General features: G+C 43.5%; 1 protein-coding gene across 1 annotated transcript in view; it reads right to left on the bottom strand.

The window, feature by feature from the left end:
* TAF1 (TATA-box binding protein associated factor 1) overlaps positions 1-26538 on the bottom strand; it is a 2792652-nt gene that overhangs the window by 2467944 nt on the left and 298170 nt on the right. The window contains exon 5 of the mRNA XM_044057257.1: positions 24388-24507. Within this exon, the coding sequence (XP_043913192.1) occupies positions 24388-24507 (120 nt within the window). The remainder of the gene's footprint in view (positions 1-24387; positions 24508-26538) is intronic.

Genomic DNA, 26538 nt, shown 5'->3' on the forward strand with positions numbered 1-26538 from the left:
GGGGACAGCATATACCACTGTAACTGTTTCTCCCTCTGTTTCTGGGGGAAAAGGTCTCCCTGAGCTTCCTGAAAAGGTACTTGAGAGTTTTTAAACCACATTTTTTCCCACAATGCTAATTCTTGGAGAAAGATCTTTGTGGTATGGAAAAATGGATTCCGATAGCAGACAAGGTGTTTCCATCCTTCTCGCTACAGCAGAGTGCATCTCTGACTGTGACCAAACAATGATGAACCATTAGAGAGTCCACTGATAAAAGACACCTTGAGAGGTTTTGCAAAGTCACACAACTGCATTCAGGCATGATGCCTAATGGCTATGCTGGAACCGATGGCCCTTGAGGTGACCTCTGTAGTGTGGAAAATCAACCTCATGGGCGAGTAGGATATTGACTGAAGAGTGGCCATTTTGGAGGAAAAGGTCTTCTGTTCCTCGTCAGACATGGACTCATGGACTGAGCTAGACAGTTCCTTGATTAACTCCCTCTGTAGCCCGGTACAGTGAGATATGTAGTTTAGTGCTCACAAAGCAAACATAGCAGAAGCGTAAAGCCTCTTTCTAAAGCTGTCCAAAGCCCTAGACTCCCTGCTAAGGGGATGGACAGTGGAGCTTTTCTGTGCCAGCTCCTTTTTGGTGGCTGACACAATAACCATGGCATCTACAGGGATCCCTTTGGTCAGATGTAATCTGTTTATGGAGACACTGAGTATCTTACCAGCCACTTGGGTATAGGGTCTACAATGTCTGGTTCCTTCTATGTTGTGGTGGATACCAAGTCAATAAGTAGATCTGCAAGGGGGAGGGGACACCCAGGATGTAGACAGGCCGGTGACGAAAGCCTCCAACAGCACTGTCTCCTCTGGATTAGGGTTTTGGGAGGACCAGCCTCATTTCAGATGGAGGATCTCCAAGTTGTCTGCAAAGGAGACATTGTCAGATGGCAATCTCAGGGACCTTCCTCGAAATCACTGTCAGTAGTGACAGATTCCTTTGGGGAGTCCAAATGTCTTCTTTTACACTTTTTCTTCTGAGGGACCTCCTCAGTGGGGTGCTCCAGAGAGGTATCAAAAGAAATATGGGGTTCTACAGTTGGAAAGGGTTGGAGGCTTTCCAGGACCAGATGTCCCAATGGTATATGTGAGGCCTCGGTCACAGATTCCATGGAGGTGGTGACTGGATCTAACGGTGGGGGAACCATGAGTCCCCTAGGGTGTGAGAGGACCCTCTCCACCACCTTGAAGGCAGGTGGACTGCGAGGACTCGACAGTTGTCCCTCTAGAAACGAAGCTGTTGGAGCAGACTTCACTGGAACTCCTGCAATCCTCCACTCTGAAGGGGGAGTCAGCATAACACCAGAAAGTTGGACTATTTGCCCTCTTGAAAAAAAATCTGCACAATACCTTTTTGAAATATAATTTATTGAAAACATTTTTTTTTGTTTTTTTTTTTTTGCTTGGTGCTATATGAGTTGCACCAAAACAGGGACACAAGGCATCCAAAGTGTGCTATACCCAATAAATGAACCAGGAAAACTTAATATGGTACGTCTTCTTTTCTAGGAATCAGAAAAAAAGATGTAGGGTTACCTAAAGGTAACAGAAATAGTTCAACAAAACAATGTTTTTCATACCAGTTTCAACAAACTCTTTGGATGAAAATATTTTGAGTATGTCAGCTTCTAGACCAGGGGTCTACAACCTTCACTATCAAGAGAGACATTATTACCGCTTTCCCACCAAATAAAATTAATCTAGAGCCACAAAACTTATTTGATCCCTAAAATGAAGATAATACACCATATAAAGTTTTATATATAGTTATTATACTAAATATAAAAGAACTAAGTTCATAAGAGAAATATTTTAAATCCATCCCTATTTTTGTTCCTTTGTTGGGATTGCTCAATCACTCTTTGTGTGTGTGTGTGTGTGTGTGTGTGTGTGTGTGTGTGTGTGTGTGTGTGTGTGTGTGTGTGTGTGTGTGTGTATGTGTGTGTGTATGTCATATCTCTCGACCTCTTAGAATAAGAAATCTGAACAAAGCCATAAATAATGGGGCACAAAGGCCCAAAAATAGGGACACTTTTTAAATACTGCTCTTACAAACTTAGAAAGTTACAGTAACTGGTATACACAACCAATATTTCAAATGTAGCTGACACAGTCCCCCTGACTCGAGATAGAGAGATCCAAAGGTTTCTTCATAAAAACGCAAATTTATTCACAATACAATACGCCAGCACACAAAAGCATGTAAGGTCAGGTTAGGCGCTTTCATCTGGTGTATCCAGATTTCATCAGAACCCTTAATCACAATAACTGCTTTGCTTATAAAGCGTTTTTGGCGCCAAGTTGTTACAATAATTAGATCTAATTATCCTGATTAAACATTTTATAAGACATTTTTAAAAAACATTTTAAAAACTTTTGGGTACATCTAATACTTGATGTTTAAGTATTGCTATCAATATTATCGCATTCCTTTATTGCATATATGTCATAAACGTTGAAATATACGTAAATGATATCCTGTGCTGTTTTAAGAAATATATAAACATATATATCACATAAATATATACAACAAGAAACTATAAGTATATATATAATGTTCAACATAGGACATAAAACATTAAGGAATGCATAACTGTTTGTTGGTTAATCAACTAGTTACCTTAGGTGTACTAAGTAGTTGAAACGTAGTGGATATTCATAATATTATAAAAATATCATATCACTGTTCATTAAATATATACTATTCAGAAATGTATAAATACAAACTAGTAAATTAGCTGAGAGATCTGATACAATACATAACTGAATTCAATATATGCCAAACATAGCTCCAGATAAAAAGCTAGTTCAAAGGTAAAAAAGGCTTTAAACTAATATGGTCATTAATACCTGGGGGTGTGGTCGCATCCAAACATATTTGCCACTTGCTTTCAACCCATGCGAGATATGTTTTCCAATTGCCACCTCTATCCCCCAACTCAACCTGATCAATAATAGCAAACAGGAAGGTGTGGTCCTTACCATTTTCTATAATATGTCTACTCAACGCATTCTTGGGGTCCCCTTTCTTTATTCTATATAGGTGCTCATATATTCGAGTCTTAAATTTCCTCTCGGTTTTCCCTATGTAGTAAGCGGGGCACCTAGTGCAAGTAGCAATGTAGACAATACGTTTGGTATTACAATTCCCTTTCCTACTGATTATCAGAGATCTAGTAATATTTTTAATCTTAATTCTGGTATTAGTATTAATGTTTTTACATTGGTTGCACATACCACATCGAGATGTGCCTTTCTTTCCCTTAACTTCTAAAGCTCTTTTACCATGTTCTAGTATTCTTTTTAAATTATTTCCTGTTTTGAATACGTTGTTTAAATTTGTTCCTACTATATGACCTATAGATACAGACGTAGAAATCAAATCCCAATATTTCTTCAATATTTCTATCACTAAGTTGGTTGTATGGGTTAAACCTCAATACACACACTTTCTTGTCACTTTCAAAATTATTAATATGGGGATTACAAACTATACTTTTCCCCAACAATGGAACATATTTGTGCCCCCATTGAGTCTTAACATAAGTTGTTACATTTTCTAACATAGCTTTAGGGTATCCTCTATCTAGAAATAATTTGACTATTACTTCTAACTCTCTTAACATACACTCTCTTGTAGATGACATTCTAGCAACTCGTATACTTTGACCCTTCACCACATTACGAAAAATGTGGGGAGGGTGGCAACTACTATAATGTATATAATCATTTGAGAACGTGGGCTTTCTATAAATCTGAGAAGCAAAACCCATCCCTGTGTTACTGATCAAAGTATCCAAAAATGCTATATTAAGTTTGTCATATTGATAAGTGAATCTCAAAAAATCAGTAGTTTTGTTAAGATATTCAATGAAAGATGGTATCTTGTTAATTGGACCTATCCAAATGATAAACATATCATCCAAAAACCTTGTATACACCCTAATGTATTTGGAATATTCACTTGGGAATATAAATTTGTTCTCCCACTCGAGCATAACTAATCGCCAATTTAGTTATGCTAGAGTGGGAGAACAAATTTATATTCCCAAGTGAATATTCCAAATACATTAGGGTGTATACAAGGTTTTTGGATGATATGTTTATCATTTGGATAGGTCCAATTAACAAGATACCATCTTTCATTGAATATCTTAACAAAACTACTGATTTTTTGAGATTCACTTATCAATATGACAAACTTAATATAGCATTTTTGGATACTTTGATCAGTAACACAGGGATGGTTTTGCTCTCAGATTTATAGAAAGCCCAATGCTCAAATGATTATATACATTATAGAGTTACCCTCCCCACATTTTTCGTAATGTGGTGAAGGGTCAAAGTATACGAGTTGCTAGAATGTCATCTACAAGAGAGTGTATGTTAAGAGAGTTAGAAGTAATAGTCAAATTATTTCTAGATAGAGGATACCCTAAAGCTATGTTAGAAAATGTATCAACTTATGTTAAGACTCAATGGGGGCACAAATATGTTCCATTGTTGGGGAAAAGTATAGTTTGTAATCCCCACATTAATAATTTTGAAAGTGACAAGAAAGTGTGTGTATTGAGGTTTAACCCATACACCAACTTAGTGATAGAAATATTGAAGAAATATTGGGATTTGATTTCTACATCTGTATCTATATGTCATATAGTAGGAACAAATTTAAACACCGTATTCAAAACAGGAAATAATTTAAAAAGAATACTAGAACATGGTAAAAGAGCTTTAGAAGTTAAGGGAAAGAAAGGCACATCTCGATGTGGTATGTGCAACCAATGTAAAAACATTAATACTAATACCAGAATTAAGATTAAAAATATTACTAGATCTCTGATAATCAGTAGGAAAGGGAATTGCAATACCCAACGTATTGTCTACATTGCTACTTGCACTAGGTGCCCCGCTTAGTCCATAGGGAAAACAGAGAGGAAATTTAAGACTCGAATATATGAGCACCTATATAGAATAAAGAAAGGGGACCCCAAGAATGTGTTGAGTAGACATATTATAGAAAATGGTAAGGACCACACCTTCCTGTTTGCTATTATTGATCAGGTTGAGTTGGGGGATAGAGGTGGCAATTGGAAAACATATCTCGCATGGGTTGAAAGCAAGTGGCAAATATGTTTGGATGCGACCACACCCCCAGGTATTAATGACCATATTAGTTTAAAGCCTTTTTTACCTTTGAACTAGCTTTTTATCTGGAGCTATGTTTGGCATATACTGAATTCAGTTATGTATTGTATCAGATCTCTCAGCTAATTTACTAGTTTGTATTTATACATTTCTGAATAGTATATATTTAATGAACAGTGATATGATATTTTTATAATATTATGAATACCCACTACGTTTCAACTACTTAGTACACCTAAGGTAACTAGTTGATTAACCAACAAACAGTTATGCATTCCTTAATGTTTTATGTCCTATGTTGAACATTATATATATATTTATAGTTTCTTGTTGTATATATTTATGTGATATATATGTTTATATATTTCATAAAACAGCACAGGATATCATTTACGTATATTTCAACGTTTATGACATTTATGCAATAAAGGAATGCGATAATATTGATAGCAATACTTAAACATCAAGTATTAGATGTACCCAAAAGTTTTTAAAATGTTTTTTAAAAATGTCTTATAAAATGTTTAATCAGGATAATTAGATCTAATTATTGTAACAACTTGGCACCAAAAACGCTTTATAAGCAAAGCAGTTATTGTGATTAAGGGTTCTGATGAAATCTGGATACACCAGATGAAAGCGCTTAACTTGACCTTACATGCTTTTGTGTGCTGGCGTTTTGTATTGTGAATAAATTTGCGTTTTTAAGAGAAACCTTTGGATCTCTCTATCTCAAGTCAGGGGGACTGTGTCAGCTACATTTGGAAACTTAGAAAGTTGACAAAATAACAGATTTTGCTTTAGCATGAATTTTCTGAAGAGTATAAAGTCTGAAACTAAATGTCTGTCTATATGTTCTGACTTCATCCCTCAATGATTTTCCAGAAAGCCAAAACCTTATGAGAAATAGACCAAAAATATGAGGCAAAAGTCAGGACATTCAGCGAAAATCTGCATAGTTTTGAGGTAAGTGTGTGTGGGTGGGTATGTGTGTGTGGAAATGCATGTTAACAGAAAAGTACAGTTTTGTACCTACCATAAATGTAGATGTCCGAGAGGTATGCATCTGCAGTCCTAACATATGGGTTTGTCCTGCCTCAGGCAGCCCTTCGGTCGGCCGGATTCCAAAGTCTGGGTCTGGCCTCGGCTGATGTCGCACTTCACCCGACGTCATAGCTGCTGTGAATTGGGTATAAAGGCATCAGCCGACGCCATTTTCCTCAGTGTTTCTTGCCCCAGATGCCAGGTGCCCTCTAGGAAGGCTAAATTTGGATAAATGCAAATGTTTCCAAACAGTAGAGAGCAAACAAAAGCAAACATGTATATACATATATACAAACAAATACACCATAATAGATTCCTCCAGCTAGCTACAAGATGGGCAAATACCCTAGGAGTACCACAGAGGGGAAGGAGAGTGGGTAATCCTGACTGCAGATGCATACCTCTCGGACATCTACATTTATGGTAGGTACAAAACTGTACTATGTCCTTCAAGGATGCATCTGCAGTCCTAACATATGGGTAGAATACCATAGCCAAACTGGGGGAGGAGGCACTAAGATGATTATGGTGTAGTTAAGATCCCTTGCAAAACAGCAGTTGCAAAACCTGCTCGGGATCTGGAGTATAAAGGTAGATTATAATGCTTGGCAAATGTATGCACGGAGCTCCAAGTAGCAGCTTCTAAAATGTCTTTGGTAGCCACTCCTCGTAAGAAAGCTGTAGTAGTGGCTGTAGCCCTTGTGGAGTGAGGTTTGATGTTTTCTGGAGTTGTCTTTCCATGAAAGGAGTAACAAAATCTAATGCAATTTCCTATCCATTTTGAGATTGTCTGTTTTGAAATTGCTTTTCCTTCCATTCCTGTTGCATATGCTACCAGAAGCTGGTCAGTTTTTCTATTGTTCTTGGTTCTGTCCAGATAGTAGCGCAATTGTCTGCGCACATCCAAGGTATGTAGTAGTCTTTCCCCCCTGTTCTGTGGGTTGGGGAAGAATGTTGGTAGGTGGATAGCTTGGTTCAATGATACCCTGGAGACCACCTTTGGCATAAAAGTGGGGTTAGTTCTCAAGGACACTCTATCCTGATGGAAGATAAGGAAGGGCTGTACTGCCATTAATGCCTGAAATTCAGAAACCCTTCTTGTTGAAGTGATTGCAAGTAGGAAAGCAGTTTTCCAAGATAAGAACTGTAATTCTGCTGTTGCTGCTGGTTCGAAAGGGGGAAGTGTTAACTTTTCCAGCACAAAGTTAAGGTCCCATGTAGGCAAAGGTGGCTTCCATGGAGGCTTTACATTTTTAATTCCTCTCAGAAACTGCCTGAGTAGAGGATGAGAGAAGACTGGAGGATCCATGTTGTATTCTGCTGAAATTGCTGATGCATGAATCTTAATGGAGGAGTAAGACAGGCCATTGTGGAAAAGCTCTGCTAAATATTACAGGATGTTAGCTATGTTTGCTAATGAAACATTTTCTCCTTTTGCTGCACTCCAAATGAGGTATCTTTTCCATTTGGCTGAATAAGTCTTCCTTGTGGAGGGTCTGCGAGCCTCCAGGAAAATGTCTTTAACCCTCTGAGATAAATCTGGGTTATTTTGTTTTATGTAATATTCCAAGCAGCTAGCTGTAGTGTTTTCAAGTTTGGATGTAGGATCTTGAAGTTGTTCTGTGTTAGCAGCAAAGAAACTAGAGGTAGAGGCCATGCGTGTGTCCGAGACATACTCCTCAGTAGCGGGTACCAATGCTGCCTCGGCCAGTCTGGAGCTATCAGGATGATCCTTGGGTGATACTCTTTGATCTTCAGTAGCACTTTGTGCATCAAAGCAAGAGGTGGGAATGCATATGCTGTCAGGTTTTCCCAAATGAAGGATAGGGAGTCCACCTTCCAAGCAAGTGGGTGGTATGTCCTTGTGCAGAATTTCCTCAATTGGTGGTTGTGTGGGGATGCGAACAGGTCTATTTCTGGTAGTCCCCATTTCTTTGTAATGGATTTGAAGATGTCTGGATGCAGCATCCATTCGTGGGCATCCGTGGTAGTTCTGCTTAAGGTGTCTGCTCGTATATTTTCTTTTCCTGGCACAAACATGGCCTGGAGCTGAATATTTAGGTTCAGGGCCACATTCCACAGGTCCATTGCCATCCGGCATAGAGGATATGAGTGTGTGCCTCCCTGTTTGTTGATATTCCACATGACTGTGGTGTTGTCCGTCCTTATCAGCAAATGACCCTGTTGAAGAAACGGTCTGAATGTCTGAATTGCCTGTTTCACTGCCAGCATCTCTTTTTGATTTATGTGTAGGTTCAGCTGGTCTTGTGTCCATAGGCCTTGTATACACTTGTCCACCATGTGTGCCCCCCAGCCTAGGTCTGAGGCGTCCGTGGTGATAGTCTGGCTTGGGCGAGGTTTGTGGAAAGGCAGTCCTCTGTTCAACTGACAGGCCTGAGCCCACCACAGAATTCTTGCTTCAGGCATGGAATTATTGGAATCTGGGCTTCTAGACTGTGCTTGTGTTGAGACCATATATTCCTTAGGTACCATTGCAACTTCCTCATATGCAGCCTGGCATGTGGAATCAATATTATGCAGGATGCCATGTAACCCAGGGCTTGCAGGACTTTCCTTGCTGTAAGCTGGTTCTTTGTTGTTAATGCCATGAAATAGAGTGGTAGTTGCTTTTGCTTTTCTGCTGTGAGAAATGCCATCTGATTTGAAGTGTCCAGTTCTGCACCCAAGAATGTTATCCTTTGGGATGGTACCAGTCTTGACTTTTTCATGTTGACTGTGTATCTCAGGGCTTGCAGTAGTTGTATAACCTTTTCCAAATCTTCTGTTAATTTGGTCTTGTTGTCCGCTTGTATTAGGCAGTCGTCCAGGTATGGATAAATCTGAATTCCCTGAAGCCTGCAATGAGCAATTACTGATGCCAGGCATTTCGTGAATACTCTGGGTGCAGTAGATAAGCCAAAGGGCAATGCTGAGAATTGATAATGCTCTGATCCTGCAAGAAATCTGAGGTATCTTCTGCAATCTGGTCATATAGGGACGTGCAGGTATGCCTCCTTGAGATCTAGAGTCACCAGCCAAGACTCCTTGCCCAGCATGGGAAGAAGTTGCTGTAGGGTCAGCATTTTGAATTTTGGAACAATGAGGTATGTGTTCAGAGCTGACAGGTCGAGAATAGGCCTCCATTGATTTTCTTTCCTTGGTACCAGGAAAAGTCTGGAGTAAAATCCTTGTCCTTGTTCCATAGGCGGTACCTTTTCTATAGCTCTCATCCTTAGTAAGTGGTTGATTTGTCCTAGAGCGTTTGTTTTTTGGTTTGGTGGTAGGTTTGGCATTCCTCTCTTTTTTGGTAGAGTGTGGAAGTGAAACCTGCAGCCTTTGTCTATTGTCTGTAAAATCCATTTGTCTCCTGTAATGTAATGCCAGTTTATGGAAAATAAGGCTAGCTTTCCGGCTAAGGGTGCTTCCAGTTGTTCCCTGGTAGGCGGTATCAGAGTCAAGTCATTGTGCCTGTCCTGTGGAAGTGGTAGTAGCTGGATCTGTGGCAGTACTTTTCTGGTTGTTAGGCTGCCACTGACGTCCCCTGTAGGCACCTCTGGATTGACCTCTGCCTCTTGGGCGCCTATTTCTGCCTCTCTGTGCTCTGGAGGTGTCTGGAAAGGACCAATTCTTCGAAGGCCAATTTCTACCAAACCTCGGAGGCTGGACCTGTAAGAAATCCTTGACTGTTTGGACAGATTTTGCTTTTTCTTCCACCTTCTTTAGCACTTGCTGTGCAGGGGAGCCAAACAAACTTTGTTTCTCCATGGGAGCATCTAGGAGCTTTGACTTTACATGGTCTGGTAAGGATTGCTCTTTTAACCATGCATGCCTTCTGATCACTGTTCCAGTCATAGCTGATCTAAAGGAAGCCTCCAGTGCATCATAGCCGCATTTTAAGGAATGATTACTGACCTGCTGAGTGTTATGTACCAAATCCTGAAGGGACTTACGGTCTATAGGTTCAGGAGAGGACAGTTTTTTATTTAGCTGATCTAACAAAAATTCCTGATACTGAATCATGTGGAATTGACAGTTTAAGGCCCTAGCCGAAAGAGTAGCAGAAGTATAAACTTTTTTACCCCATCTCTCTAATGCTCTAGATTCTCTTTCAGAGGGGAGGGGGTTTTTGGCAGAGGCAGCTGTTACAGTTTTGGGGCCCTGTGAAATGGTTTCAGGATCTGCAATAGGAGCCTTATACAAGTGATAGTGAGTGTCCGGGACCCTATAATATCTGTCGGGCTTAGCAGGGGCCGGGGGAAGAGAGTCAGGGGCAGTACAGGCATCATTAAATGCATCATCCACAACTGTAAGTACTGGAGGAATGGCTAAAGGCCTATGCTGTGGTAAATGTAAAAAGGTCCTTAGCCTTTTCCTTGAATCTGAAAAATCCTGGCCCTGCCATTGAAATTGCTCTCATAGCATGTAAGGTTTCCCCAAAAGAAAATTCCTCAGGAGGAGAGGCAGAAGGAATGGAATCTTCTGCATCAGAATCCTCATATGGAGAATAAGGGCCTTCTGGAGGATTTGAGTTTTCTGAATCATCCGAGGAATAGTCTGTAGAAACTGGATCCAGAGGCTCTGCTCTAGGCCTCTTCTCTGGAGGGGGTTGAGAGGCCCTGTCTGGGTGAGGTTGGGATCCCCTGATCAAAGAAATGAGATCCTCAGCCAGGCTGAGCATTTGGGAACTAGAGGTAGGCCTGTGTGAGGGGGTTTTAGCAGGCAAGGCCTTAGAAGTTTTAGCTGCTTTAGCCCTAGAGAAAGCCTTGATAGACATAGATGCAGGTGGCCTAGCAGCTCCACGTGCAGGAGTAGATATGTCTAAAGGAATAGGATCTGATAAATCCTGGGCGCCTGCTACAGCAGGAGAAATTTCAGTAGCAGATTCAGCCAAGCTGTGTGAGGCCTCGGCTGTCGGAGGTATGCTTTCGGCCGAAGGAAGAACCGAGGACTCGGTTTCAGCCGAAACCGAGACACTCGCGGTTGGCTTAACCGTGGTTTTGTCCGAAACCGCGGACCGCGAGTGTCGGTCCTTTTCCTTATGCTTTTTAGCTAAATGTGAAGTCGGAGTCCCCGACGGCATTTTGTAAGCAAAAGCGGGACCAAAAAACTCCTCTGCAAACTCCGACCGACGTCTAAGTGTCCGTCGGTTGAAGGAAGCACAGGCTAGACAAGCTGATACGTCGTGGTCTGGGCCTAAGCAAGGAAGGCAGTAAGAGTGGAAATCCTTATGAGGTATTTGTTTCCCACAAGTTAAACAATTATTTACTTTTTCTGACATCGGCTGAGGCAAGAAAGAGTCCCCAACGGGGTACTTAGCTTTTTAGAAGTCTTCGGTAGTAGAAATCTCTGGATCTGACCGACCGGCACTGGTGAACAGCTTCTGCTTCGGGCACTGCGTGGCAAGAAAGACTGAGGAAAATGGCGTCGGCTGATGCCTTTATACCCAATTCACAGCAGCTATGACGTCGGGTGAAGTGCGACATCAGCCGAGGCCAGACCCAGACTTTGGAATCCGGCCGACCGAAGGGCTGCCTGAGGCAGGACAACCCATATGTTAGGACTGCAGATGCATCCTTGAAGGACATCCATGTTATTCTAGCAAGTTTCTAAGTTTATAACAGCAATATTTAAAGTCCATCCCTATTTTTGTCCCTTTGTTCCCCTTTATTTGTGGCTCTATCCAGATTTCTTGAGGTAAGACTTTGAGAGGTAAGAGAGGTATGGAAACTTTCAGGAGATGCTGCTGCTGCCAGGGGATTGCTTGATCACTCTCAGTGTGTGTGGAAAGCATGGCAACAGAAACTGTGTTATTCTAGCAAGTTTCTAAGAGCAATATTTAAAGTCTGTCGCTCGATCAGTGTGCATGTGTGTGTGTCTGTGTGTGTGTTGTGCAGTAGAATGGCTATTATTTGTCAAAGCTACAGGGAGCCACTGCAGAGGGTTGGAAGAGCTACATATGGCTCCAGAGCCACAGGTTGCAGACCCCTGGTCCAGTCCCTTCCAAGCAGAAGTATGCTCTCCCATACTGTTCTAACTAAATATGACTTAAAGCTATCCCTCTCTTGTACAGGGGATTAGGCTTTGGCAACTATACGATTCCAGAAAATGGATATGATGGAAAACATTTCAACACAATTCTCAAATTATTTCTTGTGTTCCAAAAACTGCATGCAAGAAGCACTCTAGAGCACTGCAATGAGGTAAACAAGGATTTTGCATGATTTCTAGCACTGAATAGATACTTGGCTACTTAATGTCAATATTTTCTAACATTCTGAACAAAAGATCACTGACAACAGACTGAAGTAAGTTGATAGATGAATACACAGTTCAGGAATAGCAATGCTTACCAAACCAAGAAAAAAAGAACTTATGTCTTACCATAACTTTCCATCTGTGTTGTAGATCTTTGTTCATTCATTACAATTAGGACTTCAGTTCCATCCTCTGAACTGATATGGCTGTTTTCAATTCATGCCAGCCAAAAACTCTCAGCTAAGACCTACCCATAATGCCCCTCTCCTAGTTACTCCAGATCGAGTTTGCCCACCCCTATATAATAGAGGAAAATAGAAAAATAGTACAAGGCTCTGTCTGAGCAAATACCCTAACCAGGAGTTCCTAAACTCCACCAGGAGTCCAGGCAGGGGGAAAGAGGGCGGGAAGTAATGAATGAGCAAAGATCTACAACAAAGATGGAACGTTATGGTAAGACACAACTTCTTTATCTGATGTTGTAAATCTTTGTTTATTCATTAGAATTAGGACCGAGTCCCCAGCTACTTGAGTCCTGGGTGGCCCTAAGGAAGGATATTCCTGAGCACCATAGAACCAAAAGATGCTCGTCCCCTGGAGGCCAAATCCAATTTGTAATGAGAGATAAAGGTATGAGGTCTAGCCCAAGTGGCTGCTGTGCAGATATCATCCATAGAGGCTCTGAAATGAAATGCTACAGAAGTAGCCATAGATCTGGTAGAATGAGCCTTTATTCTGGAAGGTAAGGACAGCTTATTCTGTTGGTAGGCAAAGGTAATGACGTTTCTAAGCCAGGAGTATAAAGTCACTTTGGAAACAGGTTTACCCAATCTGGGTCCTGCAAAGGCCAGAAACAACTGATCTGTTTTCCTGAAAGATTTAGACCTGTCCAAATAACAACGAAGCTGCTGATGCACATCAAGGGTGTGCAAAAGGTACTCCCCTCTATTAGAATGCTGAGGAAAGAATACCGGCAGATCAATAGATTGGTTAATGGAAAATCCAAAAATGACCTTGGGCAAAAAAGAAGGGTCAGTATGAAGGGACACCCTAACTGTGTGGAAGATCAAGTAAGGACTCTTGACACTCAAGGCCTGCAGCTCAGATACTCTTCTCACTGTGGTAGTGCTACTAGAAGTAAGGTTTTCCATGACAAAAACTTTAAATCACATGAATTAAAGGGCTAGAAAGGAGGACCTGTGAGAGACTGAAGCACCAAAGTCAAGTTTAAGGGTTCTAAGGGAAGCTTGACCGGAGGTTTAACATGTAATACTTCTTTAAAAAATGTCTTGCATAGGCGGTGTGACATAATCGATGAATTATCAAATCCATTATGAAAATTGGCGATAGCTGCTAAATGTAAAGTGATCATCGATGCTGAGGCTCCTGCATGTAAGAGAGTCATCAGGTATTGAAGGATATATGTTCTGATTTTTGGCCCAAATAGAAAACCTAGTCCATGTACTAGAGTAAACCTTCCTGGTGGAAGGTTTGTGTGAAGCCAGAAGAATTTCAGGAACAGGAAATGGGATGTCAGGCAGTCTGGCAATCACTAGAAGTGGAAGAAAGTACAGTTTTGTACCTACCATAAATGTAAATGTCCGAGAGGTATGCATCTGCAGTCCTAACATATGGGTTGTCCTGCCTCAGGCAGCCCTTCGGTCGGCCGGATTCCAAATTCTGGGTCTGGCCTCGGCTGATGTCGCACTTCACCCGACGTCATAGCTGCTGTGAATTGGGTATAAAGGCATCAGCCGACGCCATTTTCCTCAGTGTTTCTTGCCCCAGATGCCAGGTGCCCTCTAGGAAGGCTAAATTTGGATAAATGCAAATGGTTCCAAACAGTAGAGAGCAAACAATATAAGCATGTATATACATATATACAAACAAATACACCATAATAGATTCCCCCAGCTAGCTACAAGATGGGCAAATACCCTAGGAGTACCACAGAGGGGAAGGAGGGTGGGTAATCCTGACTGCAGATGCATACCTCTCGGACATCTACATTTATGGTAGGTACAAAACTGTACTATGTCCTTCAAGGATGCATCTGCAGTCCTAACATATGGGTAGAATACCATAGCCAAACTGGGGGTGGAGGCACTAAGATGATTATGGTGTAGTTAAGATCCCTTGCAAAACAGCAGTTGCAAAACCTGCTCGGGATCTGGAGTATAAAGGTAGGTTATAATGCTTGGCAAATGTATGCACGGAGCTCCAAGTAGCAGCTTCTAAAATGTCTTTGGTAGCCACTCCTCGTAGAAAAGCTGTAGTAGTGGCTGTAGCCCTTGTGGAGTGAGGTCTGATGTTTTCTGGAGTTGTCTTTCCATGAAAAGAGTAACAAAATCTAATGCAATTTCCTATCCATTTTGAGATTGTCTGTTTTGAAATTGCTTTTCCTTCCATTCCTGTTGCATATGCTACCAGAAGCTAGTCAGTTTTTCTGTTGGTCTTGGTTCTGTCCAGATAGTAGCGCAATTGCCTGTGCACATCCAATGTATGTAGTAGTCTTTCCCCCCTGTTCTGTGGGTTGGGGAAGAATGTTGGTAGGTGGATTGCTTGGTTCAATGATACCCTGGAGACAAATTTTGGCATAAAAGTAGGATTAGTTCTCAAGGACACTCTATCCTGATGGAAGATAAGGAAGGGCTGTACTGCCATTAATGCCTGTAATTCAGAAACCCTTCTTGCTGAAGTGATTGCAAGCAGGAAAGCAGTTTTCCAAGATAAGAACTGTAATTCTGCTGTTGCTGCTGGTTCGAAAGGGGGAAGTGTTAACTTTTCCAGCACAAAGTTAAGGTCCCATGTAGGCAAAGGTGGCTTCCTTGGAGGCTTTACATTTTTAATTCCTCTCAGAAATTGCCTGAGTAGAGGATGAGAGAAGACTAGAGGATCCATGTTGTATTCTGCTGAAATTGCTGATGCATGAATCTTAATGGAGGAGTAAGACAGGCCATTGTGGAAAAGTTCTGCTAAGTATTCCAGGATGTTAGCTATGTTTGCTAATGATACATTTTCTCCTTTTGCTGCACTCCAAATGAGGTATCTTTTCCATTTGGCTGAATAAGTCTTCCTTGTGGAGGCTCTGCGAGCCTCCAGGATAATGTCTTTAACCCTCTGAGATAAGTCTGGGTTATTTTGCTTTATGTAATATTCCAAGCAGCTAGCTGTAGTGTTTTCAAGTTTGGATGTAGGATCTTGTAGTTGTTCTATGTTAGCAGTAAAGGAACTAGAGGTAGAGGCCATGCGTGTGTCCGAGACATACTCCTCAGTAGCGGGTACCAATGCTGCCTCGGCCAGTCTGGAGCTATCAGGATGATCCTTGGGTGATCTTCTTTGATCTTCAGTAGCACTTTGTGCATCAAAGGGAGAGGTGGGAATGCATATGCTGTCAGGTTTTCCCAACTGAAGGATAGGGAGTCCACCTTGCAAGCAAGTGGGTGGTAAGTCCTTGTGCAGAATTTCCTCAATTGGTGGTTGTGTGGGGATGCGAACAGGTCTATTTCTGGTAGTCCCCATTTCTTTGTAATGGTTTTGAAGATGTCTGGATGCAGCATCCATTTGTGGGCATCCGTGGTAGGTCTGCTTAAGGTGTCTGCTAGTGAATTTTCTTTTCCTGGCACAAATTTGGCCTGGAGTTGAATGTTATGGTTCAGGGCCACATTCCACAGGTCCATTGCCATCCGGCATAGAGGATATGAGTGTGTGCCTCCCTGTTTGTTGATATACCACATGACTGTGGTGTTGTCCGTCCTTATCAGCAAATGACCTTGTTGAAGAAAAGGTCTGAATGCCTGAAGTGCCTGTTTCACTGCCAGCATCTCTTTTTGATTTATATGTAGGTTCAGCTGGTCTTGTGTCCATAGGCCTTGTATACACTTGTCCACCATGTGTGCCCCCCAGCCTAGGTCTGAGGCGTCCGTGGTGATAGTCTGGCTTGGGTGAGGTTTGTGGAAGGGCAGACCTCTGTTCAACTGACAAGCCTGAGCCCACCACAGGAATTCTTGTTTCAGGCATGGAATTATTGGAATCTGGGCTTCTAGGCTGTGCTTGTGTTGAGACCATACATTCATTAGGTACCATTGCAACTTCCTCATATGTAGCCTGGCATGTGGAATCAATATTATGCAGGATGCCATGTAACCCAGGGCTTGCAGGACTTTCCTTGCTGTAAGCTGGTTCTGCGTTGTTAATGCCATGAAATAGAGTGGTAGTTGCTTTTGCTTTTCTACTGTGAGAAATGCCATTTGATTTGTTGTGTCCAGTTCTGCACCCAAGAATGTTATCCTTTGGGATGGTACCAGCCTTGATTTTTTCATGTTGACTGTGTATCCCAGGGCTTGCAGTAGTTGTATAACCTTTTCCAAATCTTTTGTTAATTTGGTCTTGTTGTCCGCTTGTATTAGGCAGTCGTCCAGGTATGGATAAATCTGAATTCCCTGAAGCCTGCAATGAGCAATTACTGATGCCAGGCATTTCGTGAATACTCTGGGCGCAGTAGATAAGCCAAAGGGCAATGCTGAGAATTGATAATGCTCTGATCCTGCAAGAAATCTGAGGTATCTTCTGCAATCTGGTCGATAGGGACGTGCAGGTATGCCTCCTTGAGATCTAGAGTCACCAGCCAAGACTCCTTGCCCAGCATGGGAAGAAGTTGCTGTAGGGTCAGCATTTTGAATTTTGGAACAATGAGATATGTGTTCAGAGCGGACAGGTCGAGAATAGGTCTCCATTGGTTTTCTTTCCTTGGTACCAGGAAAAGTCTGGAGTAAAATCCTTGCCCTTGTTCCATAGGCGGTACCTTTTCTATAGCTCTCATCCGTAGTAGGTGGTTGATTTGTGCTAGAGCGTTTGTTTTTTGGTTTGGTGGTAGGTTTGGCATTCCTCTCTTTTTTGGTAGAGTGTGGAAGTGAAACCTGTAGCCTTTGTCTATTGTCTGTAAAATCCATTTGTCTCCTGTAATGTAATGCCAGTTTACGGAAAATAAGGCAAGCTTTCTGCCTAAGGGTGCTTGCAGTTGTTCCCTGGTAGGCGGTATCAGAGTCAAGTCATTGTGTCTGTCCTGTGGGAGTGGTCGTAGCTGAATCTGTGACAGTACTTCTCTGGTTGTTAGGCTGCCACTGACGTCCCCTGTAGGCACCTCTGGATTGACCTCTGCCTCTTGGGCGCCTATTTCTGCCTCTATGAGCTCTGGAGGTGTCTGGAAAGGACCAATTCTTCGAAGGCCAATTTCTACTAAACCTCGGAGGCTGGACCTGTAAGAAATCCTTGACTGTTTGGACAGATTTTGCTTTTTCTTCCACCTTCTTTAGCACTTGCTGTGCAGGGGAGCCAAACAAACTTTGTTTCTCCATGGGAGCATCTAGAAGCTTTGACTTTACATGGTCTGGTAAGGATTGCTCTTTTAACCAGGCATGCCTTCTAATCACTGTTCCAGTCATAGCTGATCTAAAGGAAGCCTCCAGTGCATCATAGCCGCATTTTAAGGAATGATTACTGACCTGCTGAGTGTTATGTACCAAATCCTGAAGGGACTTACGGTCTATAGGTTCAGGAGAGGACATTTTTTTATTTAGCTGGTCTAACAAATATTCCTGATACTGAATCATGTGGAATTAACAGTTTAAGGCCCTAGCCGAAAGAGTAGCAGAAGTATAAACTTTTTTACCCCATCTCTAATGCTCTAGATTCTCTTTCAGGGGAGGGTTTTGGCAGAGGCAGCTGCTACAGCTTTGGGGCCCTGTGAAATGGTTTCAGGATCTGCAATAGGAGCCTTATACAAGTGAAAGTGTGTGTCCGGGACCCTGTAATATCTGTCGGGCTTGGCAGGGGCCGGGGGAAGAGAGTCAGGGGCAGTACAGGCATCATTATAAGCATCATCAACAACTGTAAGTACTGGAGGAATGGCTAAAGGCCTATGCTGTGGTAAATGTAAAAAGGTCCTTAGCCTTTTCCTTGAATCTGAAAAATCCTGGCCCTGCCATTGAAAATGCTCTCTCATAGCATGTAAGGTTTCCCCAAAAGAAAATTCCTCAGGAGGAGAGGCAGAAGGAATGGAGTCTTCTGCATTAGAATCCTCATAGGGAGAATATGGGCCTTCTGGAGGACCTGAGTTTTCTGAATCATCCGAGGAATAGTCTGTAGAAACAGGATCCGGGGGCTTTGCTCTAGGCCTCTTCTCTGGAGGGGGTTGAGAGGCCCTGTCTGGGTGAGGTTGGGATCCCCTGATCAAAGAAATGAGATCCTCAGCCAAGCTGAGCATTTGGGAACTGGAGGTAGGCCTGTGTGAGGGGGTTTTAGCAGGCAAGGCCTTAGAAGATTTAGCTGCTTTAGCCCTAGAAAAAGCCTTGATAGACATAGATGCAGGGGGCCTAGCAGCTCCACGTGCAGAAGTAGATATGTCTAAAGGAATAGTATCTGATAAATCCTGGGTGCCTGCTACAGCAGGGGTAATTTCAGTAGCGGATTCAGCCATGCTGTGTGAGGCCTCAGCTATCGGAGGCAAGCTTTCGGCCGAAGGAAGAACCGTGGACTCTGTTTCAGCCGAAACAGAGACACTCGCGGTTGGGTTAACCGTGGTTTCGGCTGAAACCGCGGACCGCGAGTGTCGGTCCTTTTCCTTACGCTTTTTAGCTAATTGTGAAGTCGGAGTCTCCGACGGCATTTTGTAAGCAAAAGCGGGACCAAAAAAACTCCTCTGCAAACTCCGACCGACGTCTAAGTGTCCGTCGGTTGAAGGAAGCACAGGCTAGACAAGCTGATACGTCGTGGTCGGGGCCTAAGCAAGGAAGGCAGTAAGAGTGGAAATCCTTATGAGGTATTTGTTTCCCACAAGTTAAACAATTATTTACTTTTTCTGACATCGGCTGAGGCAAGAAAGAGTCCCCAACGGGGTACTTAGCTTTTTAGAAGTCTTCGGTAGTAGAAATCTCTGGATCTGACCGACCGGCACTTGCGAACAGCTTCTGCTTCGGGCACCGCGTGGCAAGAAAGACTGAGGAAAATGGCGTCGGCTGATGCCTTTATACCCAATTCACAGCAGCTATGACGTCGGATGAAGTGCGACATCAGCCGAGGCCAGACCCAGACTTTGGAATCCGGCCGACCGAAGGGCTGCCTGAGGCAGGACAACCCATATGTTAGGACTGCAGATGCATCCTTGAAGGACATCCAAGCTGTGAGCTTGAGACTGTGGAGACTCGGATGAATCAGTCCCTGAGGATGCGATAACAGGTCTTGGGAATGATCCAGGATCCACGGGCTGTGAATCAGTTGAGGCCATAGAAACAGGAACCAGACTTAACTGGGCCAATAGAGGGCAATGAGGATCATTGCTTCTCAACCTCTGAGCTTTCTGGAGAAATTTTGTAATGAGGGGAAATGGGGGAAAGGCATACAGAAGACCTGGGGGCCAACTGTGTGCTAGAGCGTCCCTCAGGGATACCCCCTGAGGGGGAAATCAGGGCAAAGCAGCTTCTGTTTAGGAGGGAAACAAACAGGTCACAGCAAGGCTTGCCCCAGCGTCAGAATATCTGATCCACTGTTACAGGGTTGAGGGACCACTTGTGAGGCATCAGGATGTTCCTGCTCAGACTGTCCGCAATAAGGCTGGAACTCCCAGGAATGTGCATTACTATAAGAAAGAGGTTGGAAGCTTATCACCCAGTGCCAAATCCTCATGGCTTCCCGACACAGGGGGTAAGACCTGGTTCCGTCTTGCTTGTTGATATACCAAATGACTGCCATGTTGTCTGACTGAATTGTAATGGTCCCAGAAGGTAGGGATGCACAGAATGCTTGCAACGTTAAGAGAACTGCCCTCAGTTCCAGGACATTTATGTGCAAATTTGCTTCCATGAGGGACCATGTGCCTTGGACCATCTTTCCCTGGAAATGCCCCCCCCCCCCAAACAGGGAAGCGTCCGTGGTCACCATGGGCTTGGGAAGACAGAACAGTCGACACCAAAGATTCATTTGCGACTTCATCCACCATAGGATATCTTCCTTGCAACGGTTTGTAAGATGTATCATGTGGTCGAGTGGGTGAGTTGAAAACGACCATTGTGCAGAAAGGAGCCACTGCAGGATGCTCATGTGCAGTCTCGCCAGTGGTACTAACATAATGGCAGCCGCCATGTAGCCTAAGAGTTGCAGTACAAGGCATGCTGGTACATAGGTCTGAGGAAGAAGGTCTTGGATTTGGTGTCTTATTTTCAAAAGCCTGTGAGGGGGAAGAGAAGCTTGACAGGATGTTGTGTCGAAGATTGCTCCAATAAATTCCAGTGTCTTTGTTGGGGACATTTGAGATTTTTCCTCGTTGATTGTAATCCCCAAGCGGAGAGCAAGACCTTGAGTGTAAGAGAGGCTGCGGACTGGGAGATTCCCAGTCGGAGCGGTAAGGAGCCAATCGTCTAGATACGGAAACACATGGAATCCTTGTAGTCGAAGATGAACTACCAAAACTGCCATACATTTGGTGAACACTCAGGGGGGCTGTCGAGAGACCAAATGGCAGTGCCCTGAACTGGTAGCGATTGGCTCCCAGCCGGAAAAGGAAAAACCTCCGGGAGCACGGATCCATCTTTATGTGGTAGTACACATCCTGTAGGTCTATAGAGCACATCCAGTTGTCCCTCCCTAGGTAGGGGATAATAGAATGTACCGTGACCATCTGGAATTTTTGAGGTTTGATAAATTTGTTCAATAGGCTGAGATCCAGGACTGGTCTCCAGTCCCCTGTCTTTTTTGGCACTAAAAAGATTCTCGAGTAAAACCCGGATCCTGTGTGGTCTGGTGGGACTGGCTGGATGACTCTTTTTCTTAGAAGCTTTTCTATTTCTAAGGCTGCTAATTCCCTCTGATTGGGAGATACATCGGGGATTTGTTTGACGGGTCTGGGAGATAAATCGAATGGTATTTGGTAGCCTCCGGATATTATTCTTTGCACCCAAACATCGGTAATAATAAGTTGCCAGGCTGGTAGGTGCAGAGAAGAACGACCCCCGACTGCTTCCAGAGGAAAGCAATTGGGCCACTGCTGAGGAGCGCTGGTAGGGTCTGCCGAAGAAAGAATCTCTAGCTCCCTGGTTACGCGGACCCCCTCTACCCCGAAAGGGCCATCTTCCAGATGAGTTGCCCCCTCTGCCCTGGGGGGATTGCTCACCACGAGTGTCACGAAAAAATCCTTGGGATTTCTTGAACCACATTTTTCCTCCCTTATGGTTCCTGGAGTAGGACCTCTGGGAGTTGGAAAAGCGTATGCCCAGAGCAGACAAGGTCTTTCCGTCTTTCTCACTTCGTGCAAGTGTGTCTCGTACTTTGGGTCCAAAAAGTGCAGATTTGTTGACAGGTGCATTGACGAAGGAAGATTTAAAGGGGTCTGCGAAGTCACACAACCACATCCAAGCATTATGTCTCATGACAATGCCTGATGCGGAAGCTCGAGCTGCCCCCTGGTGGTGTGAGATATCAAACGCATCGAGGAGTTCAAGATGGATTCAAGGGTAGCTAGCTGTGAGGCAACAGTGTCATGCACCTCATCAGGCAGCACCCCTGCCAAAGAGGAAGACATTTCAGAAATTAGGTCTCTTTGAAGGTGAGTGAAGTGTGCCAGATGGTTCAGCGACCGAATGGTGAAGGTCACTGAAGCATAGGTCTGCTTCCCTAGTCTGTCCATGGTCCGAGACTCCCTGTTCAGAAGATGTACAGTGGAACTATCTTCTGCCAGTTCCCTCTTGGTGGCCACCGCCATGACCATGGAATCAACTGTCAATTGTTTGGACCAGTAGGGTTGGCCTTCAGGTGTAGAAAATATTTTGTCTGGCCTCCAGGGGACAGGTTCTATGTTGTCCGGGGCCTTCCAGGCACACTGCACAATAAGCTTAACATGGTCATCTGCCGGTGGGGTCACCCAGGAAGTAGATGGCCGGGCACGGAAGGCCTGCAAGAACACAGAATTCCTCAGAAGAAGGGTTAGAGGATTTCCAGTCTCCCCGCTTCTTGAGGATTTTGAGAATGTCTATGAATGAGACGTCGTCTGGGGGAGACCGTGGAGACCCTTCCCCTCATTACAATCAGTTTCTTCCAGGGTGGCTCCTCAGTGGGATCTTCTGAGGACTCCAGAGAAGGGGTTCCCTTCAAAATGGGGCCTTGTGGCTCCCGTGTCCAGGATCCCGAAATAGGGGGTTGGGACAGCTGCATGCTGGGGGGTTCTGATGCTGATGTCATTTGGTGCTGACTGCGAGCCTGCGGAGGCAAGGACCCTCTCCATCACCTGGAAAGCAGGCCTGTCTGAGGAGGGATGGAAGCCCGGAATTGAGAAGGACAACCTCGGAACCAGGGTCACACCCCACCCTGAGGAGTCCACGTCCAGGTGAGGAGCTCCAAGAGGACTGGAAGCCATCGGTGCTGTACACATAGATGGCGCAAGAGAGAAAATAGGTGCCGGGTTAGGTACCAAGGTACTGATGGTCCAAGCAATGCTCCAAGAGAGCATCGGCTCCACTGGAGCAGATGCAGTAAGGGTGGTCAGTGCTGACAGGGGAAAAACTGCTGCCGGAGCCAAGACAGTATGCACCGGGGTGGACATCGGTACAGAGATCTCCAGGACCTGGGTAGAGGCTGGAGGAGGATAAACAGGGGAAGATGTAGTAAAAGATTCCGAGCCAAGAAGGATGGAAGGTCTAGCTGGAATGGGCAATCCCCTAGCTGCCAGAAGCTGGTCCACAACCCGTACCAGGTCTAATTCAGAAAAACACCTGGTGGATCTAAAGGAGGCTGCTGAAGGAGAATCAGGTCTTTCTAGAAAGGGGCTAAACCTCTGCCCCAAAAAAGGGTCATAAGTTGGAGAGTATCTTGTCCTTGGCAGATATTCGACTTTAGGAGCCAATGGAGCTGAAGAAACTATCAGCACCAATGCCGGAGATGGTGCCGAAGCAGGTACAGTCATAGGTGCCAATGTCGGATCCAAGGATGGCATCGAAGTCATTGGTGCTGAGGCTGGAACCGAAATAGGGATGAATATCATGGACGGCACCGAGGGAGAAGATACAGAGCCTGGCGCAGAAGAGGTCTGCGCCGGAGAATCATGGAGCCAACTCGGCTCTGTAACTGACGGAGATGCAGGAACCGAGTGACTCCATTTTCCTTATGTTTTTTGGTCTTAGGAGGGGGTGAGATCTCCGACCTAGACAAAGCCTCCGAAAAAGGTGTCTTAATTAAACCTTTTGAAATAAGCTTGTTTTTACATTCTGCTAGTGTATGGTTACTAAACCTAGCACAAATGTCACAGTCAGATTTAATATGGTCCATGCCCAAACAGTAGACACAACAAGCGTGTCCGTCCAAGTTGGGCATCTCACGCCCACACTTGTAACAGTGTTTAAACCCCAGCTTAGCTTTATCTGACATAGTAAGGCAACAAGGCTATCCTAACAGAAGAGACAAAGGAAGGGAGAGAAAAAAGTGGGAGAATACCAGCGACGGTATTTAAAAAATATCACAAGTGGTAAGGAAGGGCCTACCAAAGGCAGGAGAGAGGGGCAGTGGTAGAAATTTAATTACTAGGGTAAAGGGTAGGGAATAGAAGTAGGTTATAGGCGACGATGAGAAAAAGCTAAATTGACTAAAAAATAAGAAATTTTGAGGAGAAACTGTATTAAAAAATCACAATTTTCCACTTAGCTTTGAGAGAGATGGCTAGCACGTCTGACAAGGAACTCGGCAAATGAGATAGGGAGTAACTAGGAGAGGGGCATTATAGATAGGTCTTAGCTGAGAGTTTTTGGCTGGCGCAAGCTTGGAAACGGACGTATCGGTTCCAAGAATGGAACCGAAGTCCTAATTGTAATGAATAAACAAAGATTTACAACATCAGATCAATGCTTACCAGGCCCAGGCTGAATCTTCTCCTCTTCCTTTTTCAAGGGAAGAGGAGGTGGAGGAGGGGGTGGCATCAGCTTTGAGTCAATATCTTCAACATCTGCATCATAATCATCATCGTCATCATCTAAGTAAAAAAAAAAAAAAAAAGTAAGTCACCTCGTCGTCTTCACTGGGCATATTTACAAAGATTAGCATATTAAAAAGGTGTAAATTTTCAAATGCATTTTGTTTCATAAAAACCTACACAGAAAACAATGCTTTATCTTTCCATTAAAAACAAAACCATTGAGCCAAATGTCATGCTTTGTGATTAATATTAACATTATAAAACTACCATACCCATTATGAATAATGTGCAAGCAATTGACTTCAAAGCAATGAATAACTTTCTGACAAAGTCAGGCATATTAACCTTTGATTAAGGCAACAAGGAAGTGACTAAACCTTGGAAACCCTTTAATGGCTTACATCACAAAGAATAGACAACACATTTTAAAATACTTCACAATTTTTCTACAATCAGGAAAACAAAGAATCATCTTTACAGATTTTGAAATCAGCCTACCTGTCACTTAAACACAGGATTATCACAACAAAAACACACAAGCAACTATCTACTGTATAATGACTTAGGTGCACAAATACTATTCCCATGTGGCACCTACAAAAACAGATTTCAAGTAAAACCATCTACAGTCCTCACATGTGCCTATTCAATATTCCAGGACATTAAGCAACAACAAATTCTTACAGAAAAAGCTTGACATAAGCATAAAAATTACTAACTACGTAAAAATTCAGCTACATGAGAACTCACCATTTTATCAGCTGATGTTTAAAAGAAGGACCATTTGAAGTGGGTGTAGCACCTGAGTATGTATATCTTGGGCTTCTCTCAAGATTTTTTTTTTATTTGAGATTTCCTTACTTGGGATGGGCATGCCCTTTAGACCTATGTCCAGTACACCTACTGCAGGTTTAAATAATGAAAATACACCCTGGGATTCTGAGCTTTTGAGCCTCCCCCCAACTTTAGCATGGGATTATACCTATAAGGAAACACCAATATGAAGTTATAAACTTGAAGACTTAAAGGAGGGCTTGGTGCTCAGACTTAGCAACTGGAGTTTCCAATACATACTGAGGATGAAAACAGAATAATGCAGCCACCTGCAGTAGAACCTCACAAGAATTAAACCACACAGAGAGCAAATGTCTGTTTACTAAAACTTAAGCTAACCGTTCTCTGTAGTTGGTGCTGTACCAGAGTACAGAATACTAAAGCCCACCAATCCACCCAAAAAGAAATATAAAGTGAGAATAACAATGTGGAATCAAAGTATTGTTGTGTAAGAACTTACCATAACTTTAGATGTCCTGCTCTTCTATATGCTGCTGTATCCATAACATCAGGGAGTTTGCCTCTGGTGAACGCTCGTATGTCCAGCCATTATAAAAGAGTTAAATGGTACCGCTAGGGCACGTGCAATGTCCCACAGCTCTCCTCGATGATGTCGGTCGTAAACGGAGGTCAGGTATAAAGCAGACGTCAGCACGCAACCACTTCAGAACTGAATGCCGCCGGAATCAGCGGTTATGGAGTAGGTATTCCAGGAATCAGGCGAGTGTCAGGGGGAAGACTGGGTGGGAAACTACACAGCAGCCTACAGAAGAGAAGGACAGCTAAAGTTATGGTAAGTTCTTACACAGCAATACTATGTATTTCTATTCATATGCTGCTGTATCCATAACATCAGGGAGAGTGCAAAAGCTTCTGTCCTAAGAGAGGGGTGGAGGACCAGAAGCACTTTCCACAAACCCATAGAAGAAGGCTCTGGCAAATCCTGGGCTCTAGAGAAAATGTCCAATTTGTAGTGCTTAGTGAAAGTGTGTACAGAGGACCATGTAGCTGCTTCGAGAAGAGCTGCCATGTCCAAACCTTTAAGGAATGCACCTGAGGAGGACACTGCCCTAGTGAAGTGTGCCTTGACAGGAGAGGAGAGTGACTTACCATGGGTTGTGTAACAGAATTAGATGATTTTACATATCTAAGAGGATATGGTTTGCTTGGAAACAAGATGCCCCAGGGCTCTTGGGTGATAAGAGATGAAGAATCTGTCAGATTTGTGGATGGCTTTAGTCTTGGCCAAACAGT

The sequence above is a fragment of the Protopterus annectens genome, chromosome 15.part0 (assembly GCF_019279795.1).
Source record: "Protopterus annectens isolate FY-2018-M chromosome 15.part0, PAN1.0, whole genome shotgun sequence".
NCBI classification, from domain to species: domain Eukaryota; kingdom Metazoa; phylum Chordata; order Ceratodontiformes; family Protopteridae; genus Protopterus; species Protopterus annectens.